The sequence below is a fragment of the Dasypus novemcinctus genome, chromosome 13 (genome assembly GCF_030445035.2).
Source record: "Dasypus novemcinctus isolate mDasNov1 chromosome 13, mDasNov1.1.hap2, whole genome shotgun sequence".
Taxonomy (NCBI): Eukaryota; Metazoa; Chordata; class Mammalia; order Cingulata; family Dasypodidae; genus Dasypus; species Dasypus novemcinctus.
In genome coordinates this window covers 31,613,566-31,637,672 of record NC_080685.1, presented here as the reverse complement: position 1 = coordinate 31,637,672, position 24,107 = coordinate 31,613,566, and the positions used below count along the sequence as shown (strand labels likewise).

General features: G+C 57.8%; 2 protein-coding genes across 2 annotated transcripts in view; one reads left to right on the top strand and one right to left on the bottom strand.

Annotated features, from left to right (window-relative positions):
• Positions 1-16,308, bottom strand: part of LMNA (lamin A/C) — a 42,587-nt gene extending 26,279 nt beyond the window's left edge. The window contains exon 1 of the mRNA XM_058309875.1: positions 15,697-16,308. The gene's annotated coding sequence lies outside the window, so the exon portion shown is untranslated. The remainder of the gene's footprint in view (positions 1-15,696) is intronic.
• A 442-nt stretch (positions 16,309-16,750) lies between these two features.
• Positions 16,751-23,948, top strand: MEX3A (mex-3 RNA binding family member A). Its single transcript, XM_058309869.2, has 2 exons — positions 16,751-17,295; positions 20,752-23,948. The coding sequence occupies exons 1-2, from the start codon at positions 16,842-16,844 to the stop codon at positions 21,855-21,857; spliced, it is 1,560 nt and encodes a 519-aa protein (XP_058165852.1). The 5' UTR covers positions 16,751-16,841; the 3' UTR covers positions 21,858-23,948.
• The last annotated feature ends 159 nt before the right edge of the window (positions 23,949-24,107 follow it).

The window sequence follows — 24,107 nt, the reverse complement described above, 5'->3', positions numbered from 1 at the left end:
AGGTGAGAATGGTACTGGCCTTCTGGTGCAAAAAACTTCCCAGCCTGGGATGGGTGTCCAGGAAAACACCCCATCTCCCCTCTCCCACCTCCCCCGGCGGCTGTGGAGAGCTGAACCAAGGGTTAGAGGGGAGGGCCTATTTCCTGTTGGAGGAGAGAGGTGGGGTCCCCGGACACCCCAGTGATGGTCCAGGCGTCATAGCAAGGCAGGGCTGCGAGGGGGATGAGGTGGGGAAGCAGCAGCAGACCTTTCCCGCTTAGGGGTGGGGCCTCCCTCAGGTACCTTAGTGGATCAAGGGGCGGAAGGTGGACCAGGAAGCTGAGCGCAGGGGCAAGCTGGGATGAAGGGACAGGTAAGAGTGGGCAAGGGGGCAGGTGGGGGAAGCATTCCGTGGGGAGGGAGAAAGAACTGGACTTTGAGGTGGGGGTGAGGTGGGGAGGCGTCACATCTGGAGTCCAGGCCAGGGGACCCCAGGGGAGGTAGCAGGTAAAGGAGAGGCCCAGGAATTGAGGAAAGGGGCAGTTGCCCAATGGAAGCCAGCGCACCAGCCCGGGATCCTGGTGCAAATATTTACCGGGCAACAGTTGCTAAGCAGGGAGGAAGGAGGCGGGAAGTCGGTAGCTGGAGGGCCTGCTGGGCTCCTCCCCCACCCCTGCTTAGAGCGGCAGGAGCCTCACAGTAGCCCTCGTCCCACCCCACAGGCTCAGGGGCACCCCTCCCTGCACACCGTATCTTGGGAGTCAGCCCTACCTTTCCAAGCCCAAGTTGGCAAGAGGCCAGAGACTGGGCTAGGAGCTTAATCTCTAGAATGCCTTCTCCTCACCCGGGGCCAGCTCTGGGCCTCAGACCTTGCCATGTGCCCCCTTCCAATCTGCTGTCCAATGGGGACTGGGAAGGGGGTCCAATAAGTCAGAATATGGTGGGGGGCGGTATTGAAGGATGGAGTCAAGGTGTCCAGGGATCGAGGCTGGAAGAGAGACTGAGGAGGGGGAGGGAGGGAGGAAGGGGGACCGAGGGACAGGAGTGGATCCTTTAGAGGCTGCAAAGAGGCAGGGAACAGGGGCTGGTGGAGAAGAGGGGTCCTGAGCGCACCCCCTGCCCTGATCCCTGGGCAGAGGAGGGGGAGAGGCACGGGAAGAGGGTGCGGTGTACTCAGATGGAGCCAGATGTGGCCCATGTGATGTGGGCCGTTGCTGGCAGGGGCACAGTAGGGGAAGGATGTGCCGCCGGGAAGGATTAGTCAGAAGCTGGGGTGGGGAGGGGAAGCCCCTGGGCAAGGGAGAGGGCCAGCTAGTCCAGGAACCCCAAGGAAGCAGATGGGCGCTGGCAGGGAGGGCGAAAGGGCCCAGGGCCTGTCACGAGGGGCTGGCTAGGGCATGGGCTGCCCTCCTGTCCTGTCCCCCACCGTCCTCAGGTCCCCATCCATCCCCCAGGCTGGCCTTGGTTTCCATATGCAAAATGAGGATCCTGACACCCCTGCCCGGGACTGTGGGAGGAGTCCCTGGCATGAGACATGCACCCCCTCAGGAGTCAAGGCCAAAATGAGTGGGCTCTCAGGGGACCCTGTAAGCTTTGAGCTAACTGGGGAGGGCTGTGGCTGGCCTAGGGGCTGTGGGACAGGGGAATCGGGGAATTAGACTAATGCGGGCCAGAAATGAGGGGGTGGGGCTGCACGATGCACGAGCTCCTCCCCAATCTGAAAGACCCAGCACACAGTAGGGGCACACAAGAGGTTCTCTTCTTTGCCCACCTTATCAAGCTGAGGCCTCTGGGCTTCTCCCTGGGAGTTACAAGCCTTGCAGAAGTTGAGGTGCAGAGATGGGAAGGAAGGGCTGCCCAAAGAGGAAGCTGCTGGGACAGACAGGCGCTGATGGAGGTTCTCAGGGGTTGGAGGATTGGCAGGAGTGGCTACAGAGACAGAGTCCCCAACTCAGCTGCAGCCTCCACAGCGCCGCCCCGAAGGGCGGTAGACGAAGGGTCTTCTCAGTGCCCCTAGAACAGCGTGGGCAAGCCCAGAGAGAGAAGGGATAGGGGCTCCCAGAGGACAAAGCAGAAGCCAAGAGCGGGCCAGGGTGCTGTGGTAGGGGTAAGACCTAAAGACACAGACCGTGAGACCCTTGGACAGCCAGGGCCAAGCTGGCGACCAAAAGGGCGTTGTCTTCCAAACTCCCATCGGAAAGTTTGAAAAATACACATGGAAGCGTGACTCACTGCCCCCCTCCCCATGGCCCCCCTTTCCTGGTTTCTGTGATTTTTCTCCCAAGAGTTAATTCAAATCACATTCTCCCAGAAACCAACGCTTAGGGAGGGAGGACGGGGAGCAGGAGGGGGGGCTGGAACCAGAGATGTGTCCTGGGGATGGGGCCAGCATGGGTGAGGGCGTGGCCATCGCCAGCTGCAGACCCCCTTGGGGGGAGGTTCCAAACACTCAGGTGCTCACCTTAAGGGAGGAGGCAGAAGGGTTCGTTCCCACCACCCCTCCCCAAACCAAACCGCCAGGAAGGCCCAGTGTGAGGACCAGCAGGAGCGCGGTAGCACTCAATCTCCCAACCAGCGGGCGGCAGAGACGCGGTAGAATCCGGGTGTCCTGCCTGACTGGTCTGCACTGTGTCCACTGCACCCTGCTACCCTCGCACCCCAGGCCCAGAGGGCTCAGCTGGCCTCTGAACCCATTCCCAGGGCCACGACTGAGGCCAGAGGCCCCGGGAGGCGGGAGTGGGGGGGGGAGTTCTCCTGAACCGTCCCCACCCCACTGTCCCTCCAGCCCCCTCCTGTGTCCTGGAGCAGGCACATGCCTCCCTCCCGGCTTTGGAGGAGCCAGGCAGGCCTGTCCCAGCAGGGTGTCTCCCAGGTGGGTGGCCCCTTCAGTCCAGGGAATTCTCAGAATTCTCAAGCTCTCCCAGGCCAGGAGTGATTTCCCAGCTTCCATCCTGTCCCAAGTAGAGACCCCCGGCCAGCCCCTCCAGCTCCTCCTCCCCCAGCCTTGCCCCCTCCATCTTCCTTGGCCAGAGTCCCCAAGTCCTCCGGATCCTACCTCCAGAATTTCTCTCCATGCTGCCCACTGCCTCCAGCTCCCCAGGCTGCCCACCGTCAGCCCTCGCCCAGGGGAGAGCAAGAGCCTCCCCAGCAGGCTCCCGGCCTCCGCCCTTGCCTCTGCTCCCAGCCGTTCTCCTCCCTAAACCACGGGGACCTTTCCTAAATGAAAAGCTCAGGGCTTCGAACTCACAGTGGATCCCTATTATTTTCATCCAAATTCCTTGACCTGGCTTCACAAAATCAACAAAAATAATAGCTGCAGTTTATAAAGCACACTACAGGTCAGGGCCTGTTCTAGGCTCTTTCCCTCCATCCGCTCCTTTGAGAAAAAGGAGAAAAAGACCTGACTTGGCTGATGGTTCAGTAGGGGCTTAGAGCCGCACGGTCAACCCGGTCAACCTGTGTGAGCCGGGCGGGACATATGCTAAGCACTCAGGAAATGTTTACTGGGGAAAGAAACAACTTTAACTGCCTACCTCTACAGGAACTCTCGTCACTAGTCAAACATTATCTCTTGGCAGCCCAGGGAGGTGAGCAAGGCAAGGTCATGGCTCTCCTCTTAGACGGGAGTGAGTGGGGAGGGACCTGCGTCTGGAGCCACAGGTGGTAATGAGCTCCCATCCAAACTGCAGCACCTTCTGGGGCTGTGCACACAATCCTGTGTGATGGGGAGACCAGGGGGTGCTGTGCCGGGGAGGGGGCTGGAGGAGCTGGAGGGTGTGTGTGAGGTTCTCCTAGACCCTCCATCCATCCAGTGGTCATGCTGGGCAACAGGATCACTTGGGAGTACGGAAGGAGGCTTTTAAAAACTGCCCATGGCCCCACAGCCCCGGCTGTTTTGATTTGGTAATTGATCTGGGGTGACCCCCAGTTTTTCAGTGCCTCCCATCCCCAGAGTTAGAACCACTTCAATCTGTCATTTTACAGATGAAGAAATCGAGGTTTGGCGCGGGAATTATAAGAGCAGCAACCACATATTGAGCGCCTACTTGTGCCAGGCACTGTTGTAAGCCTTGCCTCTATGTCATTCACCTCATCCTCACCATAACCCCACAAGGTGGGGGCTGTTATTCTCAGCTCCATTTGACAGATGAGCAAATGAAGTACAGTGGGTCCAAGGCCACAGAGTGAGTGTGGAGCCGGGATCTAAACCGCAGGGACCTGTCTTCGAAGTCTACACTGTCAACCTTGACCCAATAGCTGTCATCCTCGAAGTTGCAAATGAGCCCATGGTGGAGCCGGGCCGGAATCCAGGCCTCCTCTGGGAGCAAAAAAAGTCAGAAAGCAGGTGACAGTGGGTAAACTGAGTCAGAGAAGTCATCATCCAGAGGAAGGCCCCAGAGGCTCTGGGCCCCCTCCCTCACAGGGGCAGGAGGGAGGGGGTGGCAAGGGCGTGGGCAGGGGGCAACTTCCCATGGGGCCACCCTTCCCTAAGGGGAGCCCTGGCCAGCCCCAGCTGAGCTGTCCCCCTCCCGGTGCTAACTGATGCAGCCTCCTAATTGCTGATCATAAGGAGGCAATTAAGCCCAATTAGGGAGGGAGAGCTAATGAGTGCTCAGCTTCCAGCAGCCTCTGGGCACCCTGGGGGTCTGCAGGAACCTGCTGCCCACCTTCCTCCACCCCTAGAGAACTGCCACCTGTATCAATCGTCGCTTTCCCAAGGATTAAGGGTCAAGCACCTAGGTTTATCCCACCTCTGCCCCTCAGGACCCCTTCTCTCCTTGTCCCACCAGACAGGACTGGCCGACCTGACAATACAACGTCACCCCACAGTTCGCAATACTTCTCAGCCATCCTCCCCCCTGGAGGAAGGGCACTCGCATTGTCACCCAGGGCTCAGAGAGGGTGAGCGATCTGCCGAGACCACAGCCACGTGGACCCCAGATCCATGTCCTCTTCCCCGTGACCGCTTTATCCTGACCTGCCTGCTATCTCTCCATGATCCTGCCTCGGTTACTCTTGAGGTCAGTGCACCTTCTCTCCACGTGCTGCACTTTGCTAGGCACGCAAAGTACCCCATTTGCTCTGCTTTCTTTCCCTCTGTTCATCTGTCTGACGCCATTCCTGAGAACCCACTGCCACATTCGAGAGATCCTTTTCGGGATCACGAACTTTGAGTCTGGAGACAGGGGATCTAGTTCTCTTTTCCCCTAACCCGCTCCCTTCTCTGAGCCTCAGTTTCCTCACCTGTAAAAGGAGAGGACTCACCGGGAAGATTGCGGAGGCCCTTCCAACCTCCTTCCCTTCTGCTGCGGAAGACAGGGGGAGGGGCTGGGCTTCCCGCTCGCGTGCCACTGGAGCCCAGGGGTGGAGTGGGGATCCCCTTTCCTGCTGAAATCGTGAGGGCCCCACAAGTGAACAACGGCACTGTCCCGACAGAGCCTGGACAAGGCCGAGAACGCCCCAGCTCTAGGAGGGGCTGGGGTGGGACAGTATCAGACACGATGGTCAGGGCAGGACCAGGGCAGGGAGAAAGTGACGAGGGACGTTGGGTGGACGGGACCTGGGGCCCACTCTCGGGCTTGGAGGTGAGCGAGAGGTTTCTGGCCCGCGTCGGGTCGCACGGCTTGCCACCCTCCCTCCCTCTCAGTGTGGGGCTCACCCGGGGCAGGGCAGGCAGAGAGGCTGGGGGAGGTGGAGGGCCCCTTCTTCACTTCCTCCAGGGTCTCTGCCACCCTCGAGCTCCCACACCCCTGTTCTTCCTTTTCTGCTTCCTGGGCCTTTCCAAGCATCGTTAGAACCAGCCTCGCCTGGGTTCCAAGTCCGGCTTCGCCGCTCACGTCCTAGGTGTGTCACCCCAGACCTGGTACCTCAGTTTCCCCTTCTGTAAAATGGGGATAACACTAACTCCTGAGGGCCACTGTGAGGATGAGGACTGCGAGGTAACAGGTGCAGCTGGGGCAGAGGGTGCCCCCGGCCGTGGCGCCTTGGTCACAGCAGCCTCCCGGCACCTGCCAGGGCAGAGGCCAGGGGCTGGGGCCGGGCCAGTGCGTGCCAGGCACCCAGTCCCTCCGCAGCCTTCCCCTTCCTGTGGTGAATCACTGTGGGCAGCCCCTGGGGACCCAGGAGTCCCCAGCTTGCCACAAACAGTACCATTGCCATGGAAACCAGGCCTCCCCTTCCTTTCTCTGATTTCACCGCATCCTCCCCGATGCTGCGTCTGGTTCCTAGATCTCAGCTTTTGACTCTCTGATTGATTCAACCGCTTCTCACTTTGTGTCCCCAGAAGAACTGCAGCCTCGTCGTCCCCACCCGCAGGGTCTGAGTCCCCGGCACCTCGGCCCTTGCCCCTCTCCCCAGAGGGTCCCGACCCCTTCACTGCCCAACAGGTTGAACTATCCCTCGGAAAACATCCTTCCAGGACGGGTGAGCGAGAGTTAGTCCCAGCCGCCGGGGGCCTGTGCCCCACGTCTCTCGCCCCAGTGGAGACCCCACCCGGCCGGGGCGGGGCGTGAGCAGGCAAGGGAGGTGGCCCCGGGCAAGGAGCGGCGGGCACTGGCGCCACCTGCTGGCCCAGGAGGGGCCGGCCCCGCCTTCTCCTTCCCTCGGGCATGTCCAGACCAGTCACAGTGGCCGGACGCCCCGTCCTCTCAGGAAAGTCAGTTATGCACATCATTTGGTCATTCATTTATTCACAAATATTTACCCCCTTCCTACTGTGTGCCAAGCACGGCTCCTGTCCTCGTGCAACAAGTAAAGTGAGATGAGTGCCTCGTAAAGGGAAGCTCAGGAGGCACGAAGCAGGGAACCAGGTACCTAGGGCAGCGTGAGGCTGTGGAGGCCTCCCCGAGGAAGCGGCGATTAAGCTCGGCCTGGAGAATAATAACCAATATTTACTACGCGCTTTCTGTGTACTAGACGCTATGTCAGTACTTTGCATGCATCTGCCCGCTAATTGCACAACAATCTCATGAGGTAATTGCTACAATATCTTTATTTTATAGTTGGGAAAACAAGTTCAGAAATGTGAAGTAATTTGCTCCCAGGTAGCAGGCGGCAGGGAACGCCCTGCTGCCTGGATCCCAGTTAACCTCCACCCTGCAGGCTCCCAGCTTCAAAAGCCAGGCAGAAAGGGAGAAGGAAGTGTGCCCCCGGTGGAGGAAAGGGTAAGTAGGGAGACCAGTGCCCACGTGGACAGAGGAGAGATGGGCAAAGGAGCGGCCAGGGAGGGATGGTTCTGAGAAAGAGAGAAGCGCCTGCAAGGTCAGACGTCAGGCAAGATTAGAAACTGAGATGTGATGCAGCCCAGGGCCTCAGGGTGTCCCAAGGTAAGGGTGGGAAGGTGGGGTAACAGAGACACAGGGGACTTGAGCCAACTGACAGGCCTTGCGCATCTGCAAAGGCTGCCTGGGAGAGACGGAGTTACCACCTGGCAACGCGAAGCTACCAGGCAGCTTCCAGCTGGGCGTAAGGCTCCAGGACCTGGATGTGGATTCAAGAAATAACTTGAGGTTCTGGGGAAGTAATGAGAGTGGGGAGCTGGGGTAGGAATCCAGAGCCGGACCTCTGACCTCCAGGCTCCTGGGAAAGAGGGTAGGTGGTGGGGGTAGGGGGCAGTTATACAAGGGCATTGAAACCAAAAAGCACCTCGGAAGCTATCTGGTCCCAGCCACTCCACCTGCAGTGGTGAGCTGGTGAGCTGGTGTTCACATCTCTTCCCATCTCTGCGTGTTCGCCAATGTCAAGTTGGTTGCTTGAAGTCAGCTGCAGTGAGATTATTTACACTGTGGAAGGTGGCAGGTGCCACAACTCAGGGCTTTCTCCTCTGGCTATAGGTAAACATTCACACATACACCACTGTTCCACTCTCCTGTCCCTGCTTTACAGAAGGGGAAACTGAGGCCTAAACACGTGGAGTGATTTGTTCAGTGCCACACCGTAATTTTCTTCCTTATACTCATTCAATCACTCATTAGCTCAACAAATTTTTGAGTGTCTCCTTTGTGCCAGGTTCTAGAGAAATGCGCCCCATGCCCTGGGGGAGCTTTTGGTCTGGTGTAGCCTGCAGACCAGGTGAACGGGCTGGGACGGCACTGCGGGCAAAGCGCTAACAGAGCACAGGACCGGGAGCCACTGCAGACCCTGAGGAGTACTGAGGCCCATTGGTGTGGACAGGAAGGCCTCCCGGAGGCTCCTGAGCTCCTGTCTGAAGAATGAGTGGGAGACAGCCAAGATGAGCAAGGGAGAGGTTTGAGGCAGAGGGAACAGCATGTGCAAAGACCTGGAATGGGGACAGGGCCTGCCAGGACCATGGGAGCCCTGGATACTTCTTTGCACTCTCAAGGTCCTACTATGTAGCTGCAAGACTCATTTTGCTGGCAATTGGCAGTGACTGAAGGGAGAGGTTTCCCACTCAGTCAAAAAGTTGTAACAGGGAAGCGGACTTGGCCCAATGGGTAGGGTGTCCGCCTACCACATGGGAGGTCCGCGGTTCAAATCCCGAGCCTCCTTGACCTGCGTGGAGCCACCCCAAGCGCAGTGCTGATGCGCGCAAGGAGTGCTGTGCCACGCAGGGTATCCCCCACGTAGGGGAGCCCCACGCGCAAGGAGTGCGCCCCATAAGGAGAGCCACCCCAGCGTGAAAGAAAGTGCAGCCTGCCCAAGAATGGTGCCACACACACAGAGAGCTGACGCAACAACAAGATGACACAACAAAAAGAAACACAGATTCCCAGTGCCGCTGATAAGAATAGAAGCGATCACAGATGAACACACAGCAAATGGACACAGAGAACAGACAACTGTGGGGAGAGAAATAATAATAAATCTTTCAAAAAAAAAAGTTATGACTGTGGGAAGTGGACATGGCTCAACTGATAGAGCATCCGCCTACCATATAGGAGGCCCAGGGTTTGATTCAGGGCCTCCTGACCCATGTGGTGAGCTGCTGCTGTGCACAAGGAGTGCCGTGCCATGCAGGGGCGTCCTGCGTAGGGGTCCCCCATGTGCAAGGAGTGTGCCCCACAAGGAGAGCCGCCCTGCGTGAAAAAAGCACAACCCACCCAGGAATGGCCCTGGACACAGAGAGCTAATGCAGCAAGATGACGCAACAAAAAAGAGACGCAGTTTCCCAGTGCCGCAGGATAATGCAAGCAGATGCAGAAGAACATACAGCAAATGGACACAGCAGACAACAGCGGGGAAGGGAAGAGGAATAAATAAAATAAATCTTTAAAAAAAAAAGTTATGACAGTGACTCAGCACCATTATTGAGTTTCTGCTGTATACACAAGCCCCAGACTCGGGACTGGAGAGAGCACAGTATACACTAAGTATGCACCAAGTACTGTGTAGACAGCACCTCCTTGGAGATCAAGTGTGGGGAGGGCTGAAGCTGGGTGTGGGGATGGGAGGTATGGAAAAGCAGAGGGAGGAGGTAAGACTTGATGGGGATACGGGCATGACGGGGAGGTATGGAGGAGCAGGCTCCGCTTCCAAACAGCAAACATTTATTGAGCACCTACTGTGTATAGAATAAAGGAGTGGACTAGCTCCAGTCCCTGTCCTCAAGGAGCTCCCAATGTACAGGGGGAAACAAATGTAAAGAGACAGTTACAGTATAGCGTGATGAATGGTGAGATACCCAAAAATGATGGGGGAGATTTCCCTGGAAAAGTGACATCTAAGTTGAGCCCTGCAAGATGAACAAACCTCAGGTAGGTGAAAGGTGAGGGAAGAGCAGATGTTGGGGAGAACACAGGCAGAGGCTGGGAGAAGAGAAGAGAGCGTGCTCGACAACCCGAATCAGGGGTGGGCGGTCAGGAGCAGGCAGGGGGCAAGAGATGAGGCCGGGCAGGGGCACGGGGGCCGCCGGTGAAGGATTTTATAGACCACAATAAAGAGTTTGGTTTTTAATCTAACAGCAGTAGGAGTTATTACAGGTCCTGATCTGATCGGGAGAGTTTCACGATCAGATTTGTTTTTTAAAAATGATCTCTCTAGCTACGGTGTGGCGATTGGACTGGAGGGAGCTGCGGGAGGGGGCAAGAGTGGAGGCAGGGAGACCAGTGAGGCAGAAGCTTCTGCGGGAGGAGCTGAGGACGGCTTGGACTCCGGGGAGTAGCAGTGGCGGGAGGAGGCTGATGGATGGGGGAGTATTTTGAGACGCAGCTGAAAGCACTTGTTGGCAGACCAGACAGGAAAGTCAGGACAGGGGGAGGAATCGATGGTGTCAGACTTCTGGCTTGAGCAACCAGGTGGATAGTGATGTCATTTACCAGAATCTAGGGCCACTAGTGGAGGAGCAGGTTTGGGCTGCTGGGGGCAGATTTAAAACTAAAAACTCAGGGCTCTGGTTCCCAAGCTAGCACCGCCATTTCCCTTTGGGGCCTGCTGGGAATGTGAGAGAAAGGCAGTAGGCATGGGGATGGAGTGAGGTAAAGCAAAAGGAAACCAAAAAATAGTACTGTTAGCTAACCCAATGCCAGACAACATGCTCCCATCCCTTATATACATCCACTTAAATTCTCTCCACATCCTCTTCCATTATCCAACACTCACCTACCTACTGCATAACCTGCTTTGTTTTTCTTCACAGTGATTATCACTAGCAGGAATTAGATGATCTACTGGTTTACTAGTTGCCTCCTCTCTCTCACAGAATTATCAGCTCTGTGAGGATAAGGATTTTGTCTGTCCTGGTCTCTAGTGTATCCCCCGTGCCTAAAAGCACCTAACACAGGTAGGTGTTCAGTATATATTAACCGAGTGAAAAATTAAAATCCTTGTTAGGTAGGTAGTGTTATCATTAGCGCTGGGCAGAGAGATGAAGTAAACTTGGCCCAGGTCACCCAGCTAGCCAGCAGGGAGGGGGCTCAAATGCCTGCTTTCTTAGCCTGTCTCCTGAACCCTGTCTCCCAGGGAAACAGGAGGGCAGCTGGAGGGCGCTCAGGATAACCCAGGGAGCTGGCCAGACCCCTGAGGATGGCCAGGCCTCGGCCACTTGGGCTGTTCTCTGAGTGAGGAACAGACTGGTAACCTCGTGGTCCCCCAAGTGTGGGGTGGTACCTGAGGGGGGGGAACCCAGGACAGGACCCAGCAGTTGGCCTGTAGCGCCACCTGGCGGCGAAGGCTCAGATTCGCGTTTCCTCCATGGGTCCCCTGCTCCCCAGGATCCAGGCAGGCTTGACCAGAGCTCCAGAGCTCCAGAGCTCCAGATCCCTTGAATCCTCTCCCTTTGAATGAGCCTCACCCATCCTTCGGGGACTCCTTCAGGCCCACCTCCTCCAGGAAGTTCCCCAAGCTGTTCCCAGCTTTGGCCATCACTCCATCCTTGGCCAAATGTTGGGCAGAGGCAGAATTCCAGCCTCAAAAAGGTGTGATGAGGGCTCAGTGAGATCAAGTCTGTCAAGGGCAAGAAGAGAGGCTGGTACCAAACAGGCATTCAGGAAACAGCAAGTCCTTTTTCACCCCTTTCCCCGACTTCCTCTTCCCTTTCCTGAAAAGGGAAACACGATGGAACGGAAGATACAGTGGAGTCCCAGGACCTGGTCTCTCTACGCCTCAGTCTCCTCTTTAAAATGTGGCCATTAGATAATTGATGACCTATTCATTCATTCATTCAATCTCTGTTCCAGTTCTGACATTCTATGCATTTTAAATGTTTTTGTTGTTTTTCTTTTGTTTTTAAAATTTTATAAGTATGACTTTTACATCCATCAGTTCATCTGTAAGCCTCTTGAAAGCAGTGCCAGACTGTCTGATTCTTCAAGATCCCCTGATGGCACCTAGTACAGTGCCTGGCACAGACAGTGTACTAGAAAAATCCCCTCAACAACGCACCAAGGGCATGTTTACTACTTCCCCTTCCCTGCGCCCCCCCTCCCCCCCCGAGAACTCCCAGCCCTGACTGGCACCAGGCCCCCTTCCCCTTCCCCGCCCCAGCCCGAAACCAGAGCTGGCGCCACTGGGTGAGGAATCTGGGGACCAACTGTCACAGCTCTGGTATCACCCGCCTCCCGGACGCCCGGGTCCAGCCCTGAGTCCCAGAGGGGCCCTGTCAGCCAGCTGTCCTGGGGGGCCCAGGCTCCACCCCAGCCCCTCCGAGCTGCTCTCCCTGGAGAAATCAGCCAGTGCAGGGGAACTAGGAGGGGGAGGGCTGAGGTGGCCCCAGGGAAGGAGATGGGTTCATCTGTCCCAGTTCAAACTTCAGACAGGCCTTGGAGGCCCCTGGAGGCCGGGCCCACCGTGACCTCCTCTTCCCTCCAATCTCTGGAGCCCTCCCAGGCCCGAAGGACATTTTTGCCCTCACTTTTACTCCTGTTCGTCCGTGTTCTCTGGATTGTGTAGGCCAGTTTCTGTGCCTCGCTGAGGGCAGAGATCAAGTCTGAGCTTTCTTTTGTGTGGCCTAGAGAATTTTTCCCAATATATCCTCATTGATTGAAATAAATTATTTAATGAGCTGAGAGTGTTCCAGCAACAGAGAGGAAATTGGCTCTCGACAGGAAGGATGATGGTAAGATAGCAAGGTGGACTTCCCACCAAGTTGTGGTATTAAGAAAAATGAGAACCCCATAAAGCAGAGGAGGGCAGGCTCAGCTGACTAGGACAGAGGAAGACGTCATCCTGATAGGAGCAGGGAGATGGAGGAGGTGACCTCTCTGAAGGCCTGCCTGTTTGGGAGGACAGCCTTGGTGGCAGCCTCCTGTGTCTCCCTCCGACCCCAGGGGCTCTGAGCAGTGTCTAGGGATGAGAATAGGATGGGGGGGCTGGCAGATGTTAGGTGTGTGCCCTCATCCCTGGGTACTTGGTGTCCAGATAGGGACAGCTGGGGCCTGGGTTTGCTCAGAGGAGAGAATGGACACGACCCACGCAGACTAGCCCGCAGCCTGGGTCACATGCCCCGCTCCCACCCTCCAGCCTCCCCGTGGAACCTGGAGCCCTGCACTCTGGCCTGGGTCACCCATTCTGCCCTGCAGCCAGGCCCACTAGACTCGCACAGGCACACAAGGTACCTGCGGCCAACTCAACAGGGTCCTTTGTTTCCCAGGCCTGAGGCCAGGAGCCTGGCGCTCGTGTGTGTGTGTGTGTGTGTGTGTGTGTGTATGTGTGTGTGTGTTAGTGAGAGACAGCGACAGAGTTTGCCTGCATTCCACTACTCAACAGGAATTATTTTTGGAATAATCTGCTGTTTGGGATGATCTTGTCTTGGCAAGTCTAGAACCGGAACTGACTTCAAGTGCCTCACAGTGGGTCAGGAGCTCTTCCAATGCCTGGCACGAATTAGCGCAATAGGAATTGGTTGGCTGAATGACTGAATTAATCAAAAGTAACCAACAAAGACCACAACTCGGCTAAAATCAGCGGCAAGGGCAGAACAACCAGGCCCGGAAACTAACATGGATTGCACACCTAGGCTGAGCCCGGCACTGTGCTGGGGACTTGGTTTATTATTTCCATCTTAGAGATGAGGAAATTGAGGCTCAGCATTAAATGGCTGCTCAGATGGCAAGCTCACAAGCAGCATGTCTGGCTCCAGAGGCCTGCTCCTTCTAGACCGTGAGGCTTTGCACACGCAGTGACACTCGGCGTACCCTTACAGGGCGTCTGCTCTGGGCGGGGCTGTGTGCTGGGCACTGGGGGGTCAGGGTGGGAGCAATGACAAAGACGGGAGACAGAGCCTTGCCCTCCAAGGACCTGAAGCTATGGCCCCCACACACCTTTCTGGTCATAAAGCGAGAGGGAGGTATCCATCTGTTTCCAAGCAAATCGCTTGAGGAAGGCCTGCCCTCATCAGCATAATTCTAGACTGGGCCGCAGGAGCGGGGAGACAAAGCAGTGCCCGTGAACAGAAGCCTCGCTCGGCCAGCACAAGTGCGTTGGCAGGGGACAGGCAGGTCCCCTGAACAAAGGAAGCCTCCAGTCTCAGGGAGCTTGTAGAGGGTCCATTGCCCCGAGATCCCGCCCCTAAAGATGCCCACTTTTGGGCTCCTGTGGGGCCTGGGCACTCTGGTGGTCCCCAGTGTGGACACTGGCCCCCTCCAAGCTGCAGGCACACACGTCATAGCTCGGCGCAGGAGCCCATGTGTGTGCACCCGTGCCACCTCCTTAAGTGCCCTCAAACGCACACCTGCCCTCCAGGGTGCCAGGTCCACGTTTGCCTCTCTTCTGCCATCAAGGATGTTTGTCGGGAGTCTCAGTGGGATCCTGAGGGTGGACACGTGGTGCCTTGACACACCCAAGGGGCTGAATCGTCCTTGTTGGTGCATCGGTAACGTGGGTCCATCACCCCACCCCTCAGCCTTCCCCTCTCCCGTTCCGCAGCTGTCCCCTCCTCACTCAGGCACACTTGTTTCTGTCCTTTGTTTTCCTCCCTGGGCAAATCCCCAAGGCTTCTTTGGTCATTAACCTCCTGCTTTAATTAGCTTAGCAGGGAGGAAAGTGGAGGCAGGGCAAATTCAGGAGTGGGTGTCTCAGGGGGGAGGGGACTCTTTTCGGTGGGGACAGGCAGGCTCAAACCAGCTGGTGGCCCCATAAAGATGCCTGGCACACAGGAAGTCCTATGCAAGTCCTCACGATGTCTGTTAACGTGAAAAACAGTCTCCCGGCCACAGAGTAGGAATCTTCCCCCAGCGAGAGCTCCAGGTCCCCAGCACCACGGTTCCCCCCAATCCAGGTCCTTGGGACAGACAAGAGGGGACGAGGCTCAGGAAGAGCCCACTCCCCGCGGTCCTGCCTGTCCAATCCTCCTCTGCCACTCCTGCCCCGTGTGCTGGCACCCGTGTGGTTGTTAATCTTGTTAATCTTACGCTAAACCCCTGATCTGGGGGCACACCTCCCCAACCCCTCTGCAGGGTTCCTCTGTGAAGGCTCTTCTTTCCCGAATCTTCTGCCTAGCAAGGGAGCCAGAGCCCTGCAGCGTGCCATGCCCCAGCCCCTCCAGGTACTCTTTCTAAGAATCAATTTAGGGAACTGGGCTGCAGCTCAGCCCTCCAGGCCTCGCAGTGCCAGGTCTGTGAGGTCATCTTATTCATTCCCCTGCCTCCAAGCAGGGCTTTACCTCACAAACCAGTTCCGATTTTTGGTTTCCCAGGCACTCCGGAAACGGACATCTCACCAGTGTAGCTCAGCCACCCATTCTTATAATACTCTTTAGGGAAGTCCTTCTTCAAGTCTGACCTCAGACCCTCAAGCTGCAGTACTATCCCTCTTCTTGGGGAAGACCCGGGCATAAAAAAGGGTGACAAAAGAAATACCGAAGATACGAAGTGGGAAAAGAAGGAAAGACTGCATTGTGCTCCAACTTCCTCAAACTCTAAAAGTCCCCAGTCATTCCATTTAAGCTTTAAAAACTTATTTTCACTTTCACCAAAATTTTCTGAGTCAAAGGGGCTGAATTCATGGGGAAGAGGTGGGTGAAGAAGAGTGGGATGGTAATAATAGCCAAAGGACCGATCACCCCCAGCTGTATTCCTGGCCCAGGACTCCAGGAAGCCTGGTCTCCAGGCCACCCCCAGTCTCTCCTCCTTCCGTTGCATTCCAAGCTCAAGACCCTCACCCAGAACTGTTGTCACACCGTGCCTCCGAGAGTACCGCTGTCGCGCCATTCTCGGCCTCCCACTTCTCCCCTCTCCCAAGCCCCCACCTCCTCCTCCTCACCCCAGCACGCCACAGCCCTCCCCGACCCCCCTCCACTGACCAGAGGACCAGGAAATAACTCACCTCCAAGTCGGTGCCTCCGAGATCTCCGCGACTGGGGGGCGGGGGGTGGCTTGCCGCTTGGGGTCAAGAGGATCCCGTCCTTTGCCAGGGGGTCCCACCCCCCAGCCCGGCACCCTATTCTGGCCCCCACAGGGCGCAGAGCCGGGTCTCCCCCCATCGCGGCTGCGGGCTTTGTCTGCTCTGCTGAGAACCTCTCCCCGCGGCCCGGAGCCGAGATCGACTCTGGGAGGGCGGGAGGGGGACGGCGGCGCGAGAGCGCGGCGGGGAGGGGGGAGAGGGGAGAGGGAGAGAAAGCCGCAGTGACCGAGCCCGGACCGCTCCCCGCCCCTCGCCCCCCTCATTACCATAAAAAAGAGGGACCCGGGAACGGCGGGGAGGGGTGGGGAAGCCGTATTGGGAAGAGCGCGCGCTGCGTTAGCCTTTTACAAACCCGCTCCGTTTCTGCGCCCGGCCCCCTCTCCCCGCGCCCGCCCCTTGGAAAAATTAGGGACCTCGTCGCCCATCCCGCTGCCCGGCTTCGCCTCCGCGCGGCGGGTGCAGCCCGAAGGGCACAGCCCCAGCCTCCGCGGGTCGAGGAATTCGTCCACGCGCCCCCCGAGGGCGGGAAACTACAACTCCCAGCATGCCCCGGGCGCCCCCCCTCCCGTCAGTTCCATGCTGCTCCATCCAGTTCATTTAAAACAAAAGAGTTTGAGCGCTGGAAGGGGCTGGGCTCTATTGGGGGCCACTGAGCGCCGCTCCAGGACTGGGGCTCGGTGCGGGAGCCCGGGAGGGGCGTCTGGACGGCGGGGGCTAGAGACTCCGGGTCCGAGGCGGGAGGGGTGGGGGCAGAGATCCCGCAGCCCCCCGCCCCCCGTCACCCTGGGAGAGGAGAAGAGATCTGCTTTCTTGGTTTTGCTTCTCTTTCCCCCCACCCCCATCCCGGGGGCTGGGGCGAGGGGAGTCGGGTTACAGGGTGTTTGGGGAGGGGGGCTTAGGAGGAGGGTCTATCTTTCTATCTCGCTTTCTTCCCCCCTCCCCAGTTCTTTGTTCCCCCCTCCCCACACACCCCCCTCCTCTCCTCTCCCCTCCCCTCCTCTCTCCTCTTTTCCCTTCCACCACCTCTCTCTCTCCCTCTCTCTCTCTCCCCCAGCTTTTGTTTCGCCATGCCTAGTCTAGTGGTATCTGGAATAATGGAAAGAAATGGGGGCTTTGGGGAACTAGGCTGTTTCGGGGGAAGCGCTAAGGACCGAGGGCTGCTGGAAGACGAGCGCGCCCTTCAGCTGGCTCTCGATCAACTCTGCCTCCTGGGTTTGGGGGAGCCCCCCGCCCCCACGGCGGGCGAAGATGGGGGAGGCGGGGGGGGCGGCGCCCCCGCGCAGCCGGCCGCCCCCCCGCAGCCCGCCCCGCCGCCGCCGCCCGCGGCGCCCCCGGCCGCCCCGACGGCGGCCCCCGCGGCGCAGCCGCCCCAGCCCCCCACCGCCCCCAAAGGGGCGAGCGACGCCAAGCTCTGCGCTCTCTACAAAGAGGCCGAGCTGCGCCTGAAGGGCAGCAGCAACACCACCGAGTGTGTGCCCGTGCCCACCTCGGAGCACGTGGCCGAGATCGTGGGCAGGCAAGGTAAGCGGGCGCCGGGACCGCGGAGTGGGGCTGGGGTGGGGGGCACCCGTCCCCCGCGCGGAAAGTTCATTTCCTCCCTTCCTGCCCGCCTCCGGCTGTGTCCCTTCCCCACAAAGGGGGACCCGCCCCCTCCCTTGATTTCCAAGTGCCACAAAGTTCCCTGCTACCCCTAGTCGGGACGGTTCTCGGGATCCTTCCTCCCCCAGGGAGCTGCCCTTAGACAAAGAAATATCCTCGCACGGAGAGAGGGAAAGGGGAGGGGGCTCGGTCCCCCAATCCGGGGAGGCTGTCCGGAGGGGGTGTCCACTCCTAGCTGGAAAAACTGGCGGAATGTGCAAAGAGTCACTCAGAAGCCACTACTCCGGTATCTGCTGGTGGACTGGGGAGGGGGGCACTCCTGGGACCCCCAGCCTCCTGGAGTTACAGACTTTGGGGGAGGCCTGGCCGGGCATCCAGACTGAGTAGCTGTCTCTTTGTTGGGCTGAGTGTAGGAATGGAAGGGGGTGTGGCTCAGGGGAGGGTCCCAGACTGGGGGAGAGTTGGTGACGGGGGCTGCTGTGCAGAGGGGGGTCCTGTGGTCACCCACTCATCCAAGTTGGACCTTCTACGGGGTTTTGGAAGGGCTGCCTCCAAGGAAGAGCAATGTCGGGGCCTGGACCTCTCCTCCTCCGTCTCCGGCTTTTGTTCTGGGCTGGCCATGGCCGGGGGCCAGAGGCCTGGAGAGGGGTCTCTAGTAGTGAGAGAGTGGCACAGGGCAGGGGGTAGGGGTGCCGGGGTGCGAGGAACCTTCACCTGGACATTTGGTGGAGGGTGTGTGTCTGGATGTGTTGTTGGGGGGGGGGGGGCTGTAGAATTAATCCAGTGTAGTGTGTCTGATACCACACCCTCCCTGGCTCCAGCATCCCTGGGCGGCCGGGGAGGGGGAGGTGTTGGTGACAGTCCAGATCGAACAGACGGGATCTTGGGGACCCTTCCCTCTCAGGGTTTCCAAGAAGGGAGTTGGGGGTGGGGGGGCGGCGAGGGAGTCTGGAAATTGCAGAGGGGCTGGGCTGGGGAGGTGTGGGCTGGGGGAGGAGCGGGGGAGGCGCTGTCCCACAGTGGGGAACAATAGAGGAGCTGCATTCCGGCTGGGAGTGAGGCAGGAGGCCGGCTGCCGGCGGGGGAAGAGGGGAGGCGGCCGGGCCGGCCCCTGCTCCTCATCCCACCTCGTCCACCAGGAGTGCGGGGGGCTGGGGGGTTTTCGCAGGGAGACCCAGAATGGAGGTGGGGACGATGCCACTCCCTGCACACCCCTCATCCCCCTGGGGCCCTCCCTCTCGAGATTTCAGGTTTGGGAAAGTTGGATTTCCTCTTGTCAGAATCTGGGGATCCCGGGCCCTGGAATTGGGTGGGGACACTATATATTTTCCCAGGTGTGAGGGTGGTCTTGGGAGGTCCTGGAATTTAATGGGAGCACTCTTCTACCTCAGCATCCGATGGGCCTGTTCCTCATAAAAATAGGGGGATTTAAGTGTACGGAAGTTCTCCCTCTTGTCTAACCTCCCTCCTCCTGCTGCAGTGGCAGTACCCCTTGGTTTGACCTCTAGGAAGGTGAAGCCCAGCAGGTCCCTTGAAGACACTCTTCTACAGGGCTGCAGAATGTAGGGTTAGGGCCGCCGGCAGTCCAGGCCGCTCGCTTTTCTCCTTGCTCTTATGCCCCAGCCTGTCCTCCTCATCCCAGCCCCCGGCCCCAAAGACACTTTGCTGTCACTTAAGTTTGTGGAGCCAAAACTTAGATTCAGATCCTGGGTGCCCTTCGGAGGCCATGTGAGTGGAGGTGGTAGGAGAGAGGGCCTCACTCTCCCTGCACCATCCATGCCTCACAAATAAAAGTCATTTACTGACAATTACAGCAGCACGGATGTGGACTTGATAACAGGTAGGCCTTCTCAACTGCCTAGAGGTATGAAGACAGGGCAAGGAAGAGGAGCAATTTCTCTTTCCTGAGGTCTCTTGAAGATGAGAAGAGCTGCTAATCTGGTAGGGTTGGAGGAAAGGCCATCTGGAGTGGAGGAAGGAGAAGAAAAAGAGGGGGAAAAAAAGGCTCCCCCCCGCCTCCCGGCCTGTGGTTGGCGGGCTGGGGCAGAGTTAGAAACTAGGACCACTGGCCTTGGTTTTGGGGGGATAGGCAGTGTGGTGGGGAACGCAGAAGGGAATAGCGAACTGCATATCTGGGGAAGGGTGTGAGCGTGTGTATATGTGAATGGAGCAAAAGTTGTGGGCGTGTATAGGAATGTGCTATTTATGTACTGGAGAGGATGGGGATGGAAGGGTGGGATGCACAAAAGGTTGAACCACAGGGACTCCGTGTGTGAAAGGCGTGTGTAAGGGTACGTTCGGCTCGGCCCACAAGTATTGTTTAGATAAAGGCACACGGTGCCTCATGGCTCTTAGGTGCATGTGCGTGCAAACTCACATACATGTGGCATGGGTGTTTTGTGACAGGGTCTAAGTGTCTGGGGCTCCTGTGTGAACTAGGATGGGGGATGGCTGAAAGGAGGAGGGGGGCTTGCCTCGTCAGCCATCGGGGTCTGCAGCCATCAGAGATGGCCTGGTCATCCCAGCCCCCCTTACTTTCCCCTCTCCCCTTCTCCCTCTTTGTCTCTTTGTCTCGGCTTTTCTTCTCTCTCTTCCTGTGCTTCTCCCCAGCCTCCCAGTTTTAGCCCCCTCCTACTTCGAAGCCGAAGAAGGGGTCAGAACACCCTCTGGCCTTCACCCTTCTCAGCCCCCAGGCCAGCTCTGCTCTCCTGCCCCCAGGGGACAGCCAACATGGGGTTGGGCGCTGCTCCCTCGGATGTGATTATCTGTATCTTCACACTCCTTCCCCTCCTGAAGCTCTGCTGGTTTCCCACACCCCACTAGTTGCTGCAAACTCGCTATGAATTTGGGACCTACTGAGAAAGACTAACGGATAGGCGGCAAGGGGGGGCGGTCAGAGAGCAGATGGGGGTTAGTAGATTTAAGGACACTTTTCGTGAATAGGGGGTCAAGTGAGGAGTAGATTGTGGGGTTTCTGAGCGCACGGGAGGTTCTGTGGAAAGATGGAGGTCAGTAACAGATGGGGGGACTGTGTCTCAGGAATCAGCAGGGAAACTGAGGGAACAGCCGGTGGGTGGGGAGGAGTTAGTGAGTAGATCTGAGGTTCACATCTTGTCTAGGAGGGTCAGTGAATGCATTTGGAAGGTCCCGAATGGAACACGCGGGGAAGTTGGTACGTTTTGAAATCTATGGTTAAATACGCATGTTGGGTAGATTTGAGATCTGGGGAGTACATTGTTCAAATGAGGGGGGGCTCAAAAGGCAGAGACAGAGGTCTCTGGGGGGCTGTGGTTTCTGGGTGAGGATCAGGGAACTTACTGGTCCCAGCACAAACTTTTCGCCCCGTGGGTTTCTCTCCCCTTCCTCACCCTATCCCAGGCTGCAAGATTAAGGCTCTGCGGGCCAAGACCAACACCTACATCAAGACGCCGGTGCGGGGCGAGGAGCCGGTGTTCATGGTGACCGGGCGGCGGGAAGACGTGGCCACAGCCCGGCGGGAAATCATCTCGGCCGCCGAGCACTTCTCCATGATCCGAGCCTCACGCAACAAGTCCGGAGCGGCCTTCGGTGTGGCGCCTGCCCTGCCCGGCCAGGTGACCATCCGTGTGAGGGTGCCCTACCGCGTGGTGGGGCTGGTGGTGGGCCCCAAGGGGGCCACGATCAAGCGCATCCAGCAGCAGACCAACACGTACATCATCACGCCGAGCCGCGACCGCGACCCAGTGTTTGAGATCACGGGGGCCCCGGGCAACGTGGAGCGTGCGCGCGAGGAGATCGAGACGCACATCGCCGTGCGCACCGGCAAGATCCTCGAGTACAACAATGAGAACGACTTCCTGGCGGGCAGCCCCGACGCCGCGCTCGACAGCCGCTACTCCGAGGCCTGGCGGGTGCACCCGCCGGGCTGCAAGCCGCTCTCCACGTTCCGGCAGAACAGCCTGGGCTGCATTGGCGAGTGCGGCGTGGACTCCGGCTTTGAGGCCCCGCGCCTGGGCGAGCAGAGCGGCGACTTTGGCTATGGCGGGTACCTGTTTCCGGGCTATGGTGTGGGCAAGCAGGACGTGTACTACGGCGTGGCCGAGACCAGTCCCCCGCTCTGGGCGGGCCAGGAGAACGCCACGCCCACCTCGGTGCTCTTCTCCTCCTCCTCCTCCTCCTCCTCTTCCGCCAAGGCCCGAGCCGGGCCTCCCGGGGCGCATCGCTCGCCTGCCACCTCCGCAGGGCCCGAGCTGGCCGGACTCCCGAGGCGCCCGCCTGGAGAGCCTCTCCAGGGCTTCTCCAAACTCGGCGGGGGCGGCCTGCGCAGCCCGGGCGGCGGGCGGGATTGCATGGTGTGCTTCGAGAGCGAGGTGACTGCCGCGCTCGTTCCCTGCGGACACAACCTTTTCTGCATGGAATGTGCAGTACGAATCTGCGAGAGGACGGACCCGGAGTGTCCCGTCTGCCACATCACAGCCACGCAAGCCATCCGAATATTCTCCTAAGCCTCCCTGCCCCCGGCCTCCTGGGCCGACTCCCAGGGGCCTACCCGGAAGCTGTTTTCCACTCGGGCCTTTTGGAAATCAGTGATTTGAGGGGCAAGGTGCTTAGAGATACTCGCTCGCTGGGGAGGGGGTAGGGAAGGCAAGGCGATCGTGGCCAGAGGGTGGGCCACCTTCAGAGCCTCTGGTCACCCTGCCCTGGGAAGGTTGGGAAAGGGCCAGACCGGAAATGTTACTAGAGTTACAACCCTGATACCTCAACGCACCCTTAAATCTTGGAAGCAGCAAAGAGAAACTTGTTTTGCCAGAGGTGGCGGCTAAGGCTGAATCTCATAATCCTGACCCCCTCTGCCCACCTCCCCATCTGTGTGTCACTCTACCCCTTCTTTTGTGAAGGAGGTAGAGAATAGGGAGAGGGAGAATTATTTCTAGAGGTGCTCTTTCCAATCCTCAAGCCCTCTGGCCCTGACCTCTGACCTCCTAACATGACCTTTTAACCCCCTACCCCCCTATTCTGTTTGGGAATCCCTTCAGAAGTTTCCCACAGCCTAACGGGTTGGGGCCCTCTGGGAAGTCTGCCTAGAACTTCTGGGGGAGGGAAAGGCAATGGATAAAGGGCTCAGAATTCATCTGTCACCACAAAACTGGGCTAGAGGAATCGGGAGAGCGGGGCTCCTCGCTGCCCCTTCAGCTTTTCCCTCCACTTTCTTCTCTCCATCTTGCCTCCCTGCGGTTTCTCTCCTCTCTCCTCTGCTCTTTTCCTTCAGCACTTCCCTCTGCTTCCCCTTAATGCTCTCAGTCCCAGCTCTGTCTTGCCTCTTCTCTGTGCCTTTCTTCGCTTTTCCTGCCTGCTCTGCTGTCCTTTCCAGCCCAGCTTTGGGGACACCACCCCCCCTGGGAGAAGAACATCCTCAGTTCTTCCTTCTGGGATCCCTGGCCTCCACTCCTCCAAAGAAACATCTCGAATTCTTAATAGAACATGTCCCCATTCTCCGTGAAAATTTGGGGAGGAGACTAAGACTGAGGTTCATGAAGTGTCCAACGTCCACCCTCATCATCTGTGGGCATTACGTTTAGTAAACAGTTCTTGGGCTGGCTTTTATCGCTGTAGGGATGGGGGCCGGAGCCAGGGTCGTGTGTATCTGCTAATTCAAGGAGAAGGAAAGGGGCCTGGGGCGGGAAGAGAGCCTGGTAGAGGAAAGGGCAGCCCCCACCCTCGTGCTCCTCCCCTACAGTGTCCCACTCCCTGCACCCCTCCCTGAACCTGACCTGAATCATTAGCAAACTAATCATGATGTCTCTGTCCAAACTCACTGTGGTTGAGGAGAGAGACCAGGTCTTCAGAGAAGGGTCAGTCCAGGGTGAAGCAGGATTGGGGTGCAACAGGGCATGGTCCAAGAATCGTGTATTGTTACCGCCTGTGCCCCCTCTTTGCAGCTTCCCCATGCTCACTTGGGGCTTCCCCCAGCCTCCCACCCCCCTGGTTCTGCTGGTCGGGCCAGGAGAGGATGGAGGATGGTCCCAGAGGGCCCTAGGAGATCTTTGTATATAATGGGGTGGGACTCCCATTCTTCCTGGGTGGAGAGGGGGTACAGGGGTGGGGGTGCAGAGGGGATTCCCTCTTCTCCTTCCTCCCGATGTGAATTAATCGCCTCCCCTCTGCCTTCCCCTCCAGACCACCAGCTAGGGAGGGGAGAGGAAGGAGGTCACAGCTAAGAACACTGGCCGGTGACCACTTCCCTCCCTCCCGCCAATGTGAGCCATCCTGAGATGTCTATACAATAGAAACCAAACCAAATGGGCACCCTCGGTTGGTCGCCAGGGTGTGGTGGGGGTGGGGTGGGGAGGGGGTTGGGAAGAAAGGATGTCTGTCTGTTGATCCCCCTCCCCCTCTCCACCCATAAAGGCAGAAGACTGTTACACTAGGCGGCTCAGAAAATTCAATCCCACCCTTACCAATTGAGCCAAACCTAGAAACAAACACAAAACACACATAGCGAAAGATGAGATAGAGGGGAGAAAGAGAGCGTGAGAGGGAGCGAGAAAGGCGACCAACAGAGGAGAGAAAACAAAAATAGCAAAAAAAAAAAAAAAGCAGTTCTTTATAATTTAATATTCTATTTTAATAAAGGCGTTTATTACCGTATAAATGTAGCAAAGAACCTGGGCTAATATGAAAAAAAAAAAAGACTTTTTATTAGGTAATTTATTATATGAAAAGGATATTTTATTTTATGATAAAGTGATCCTTAA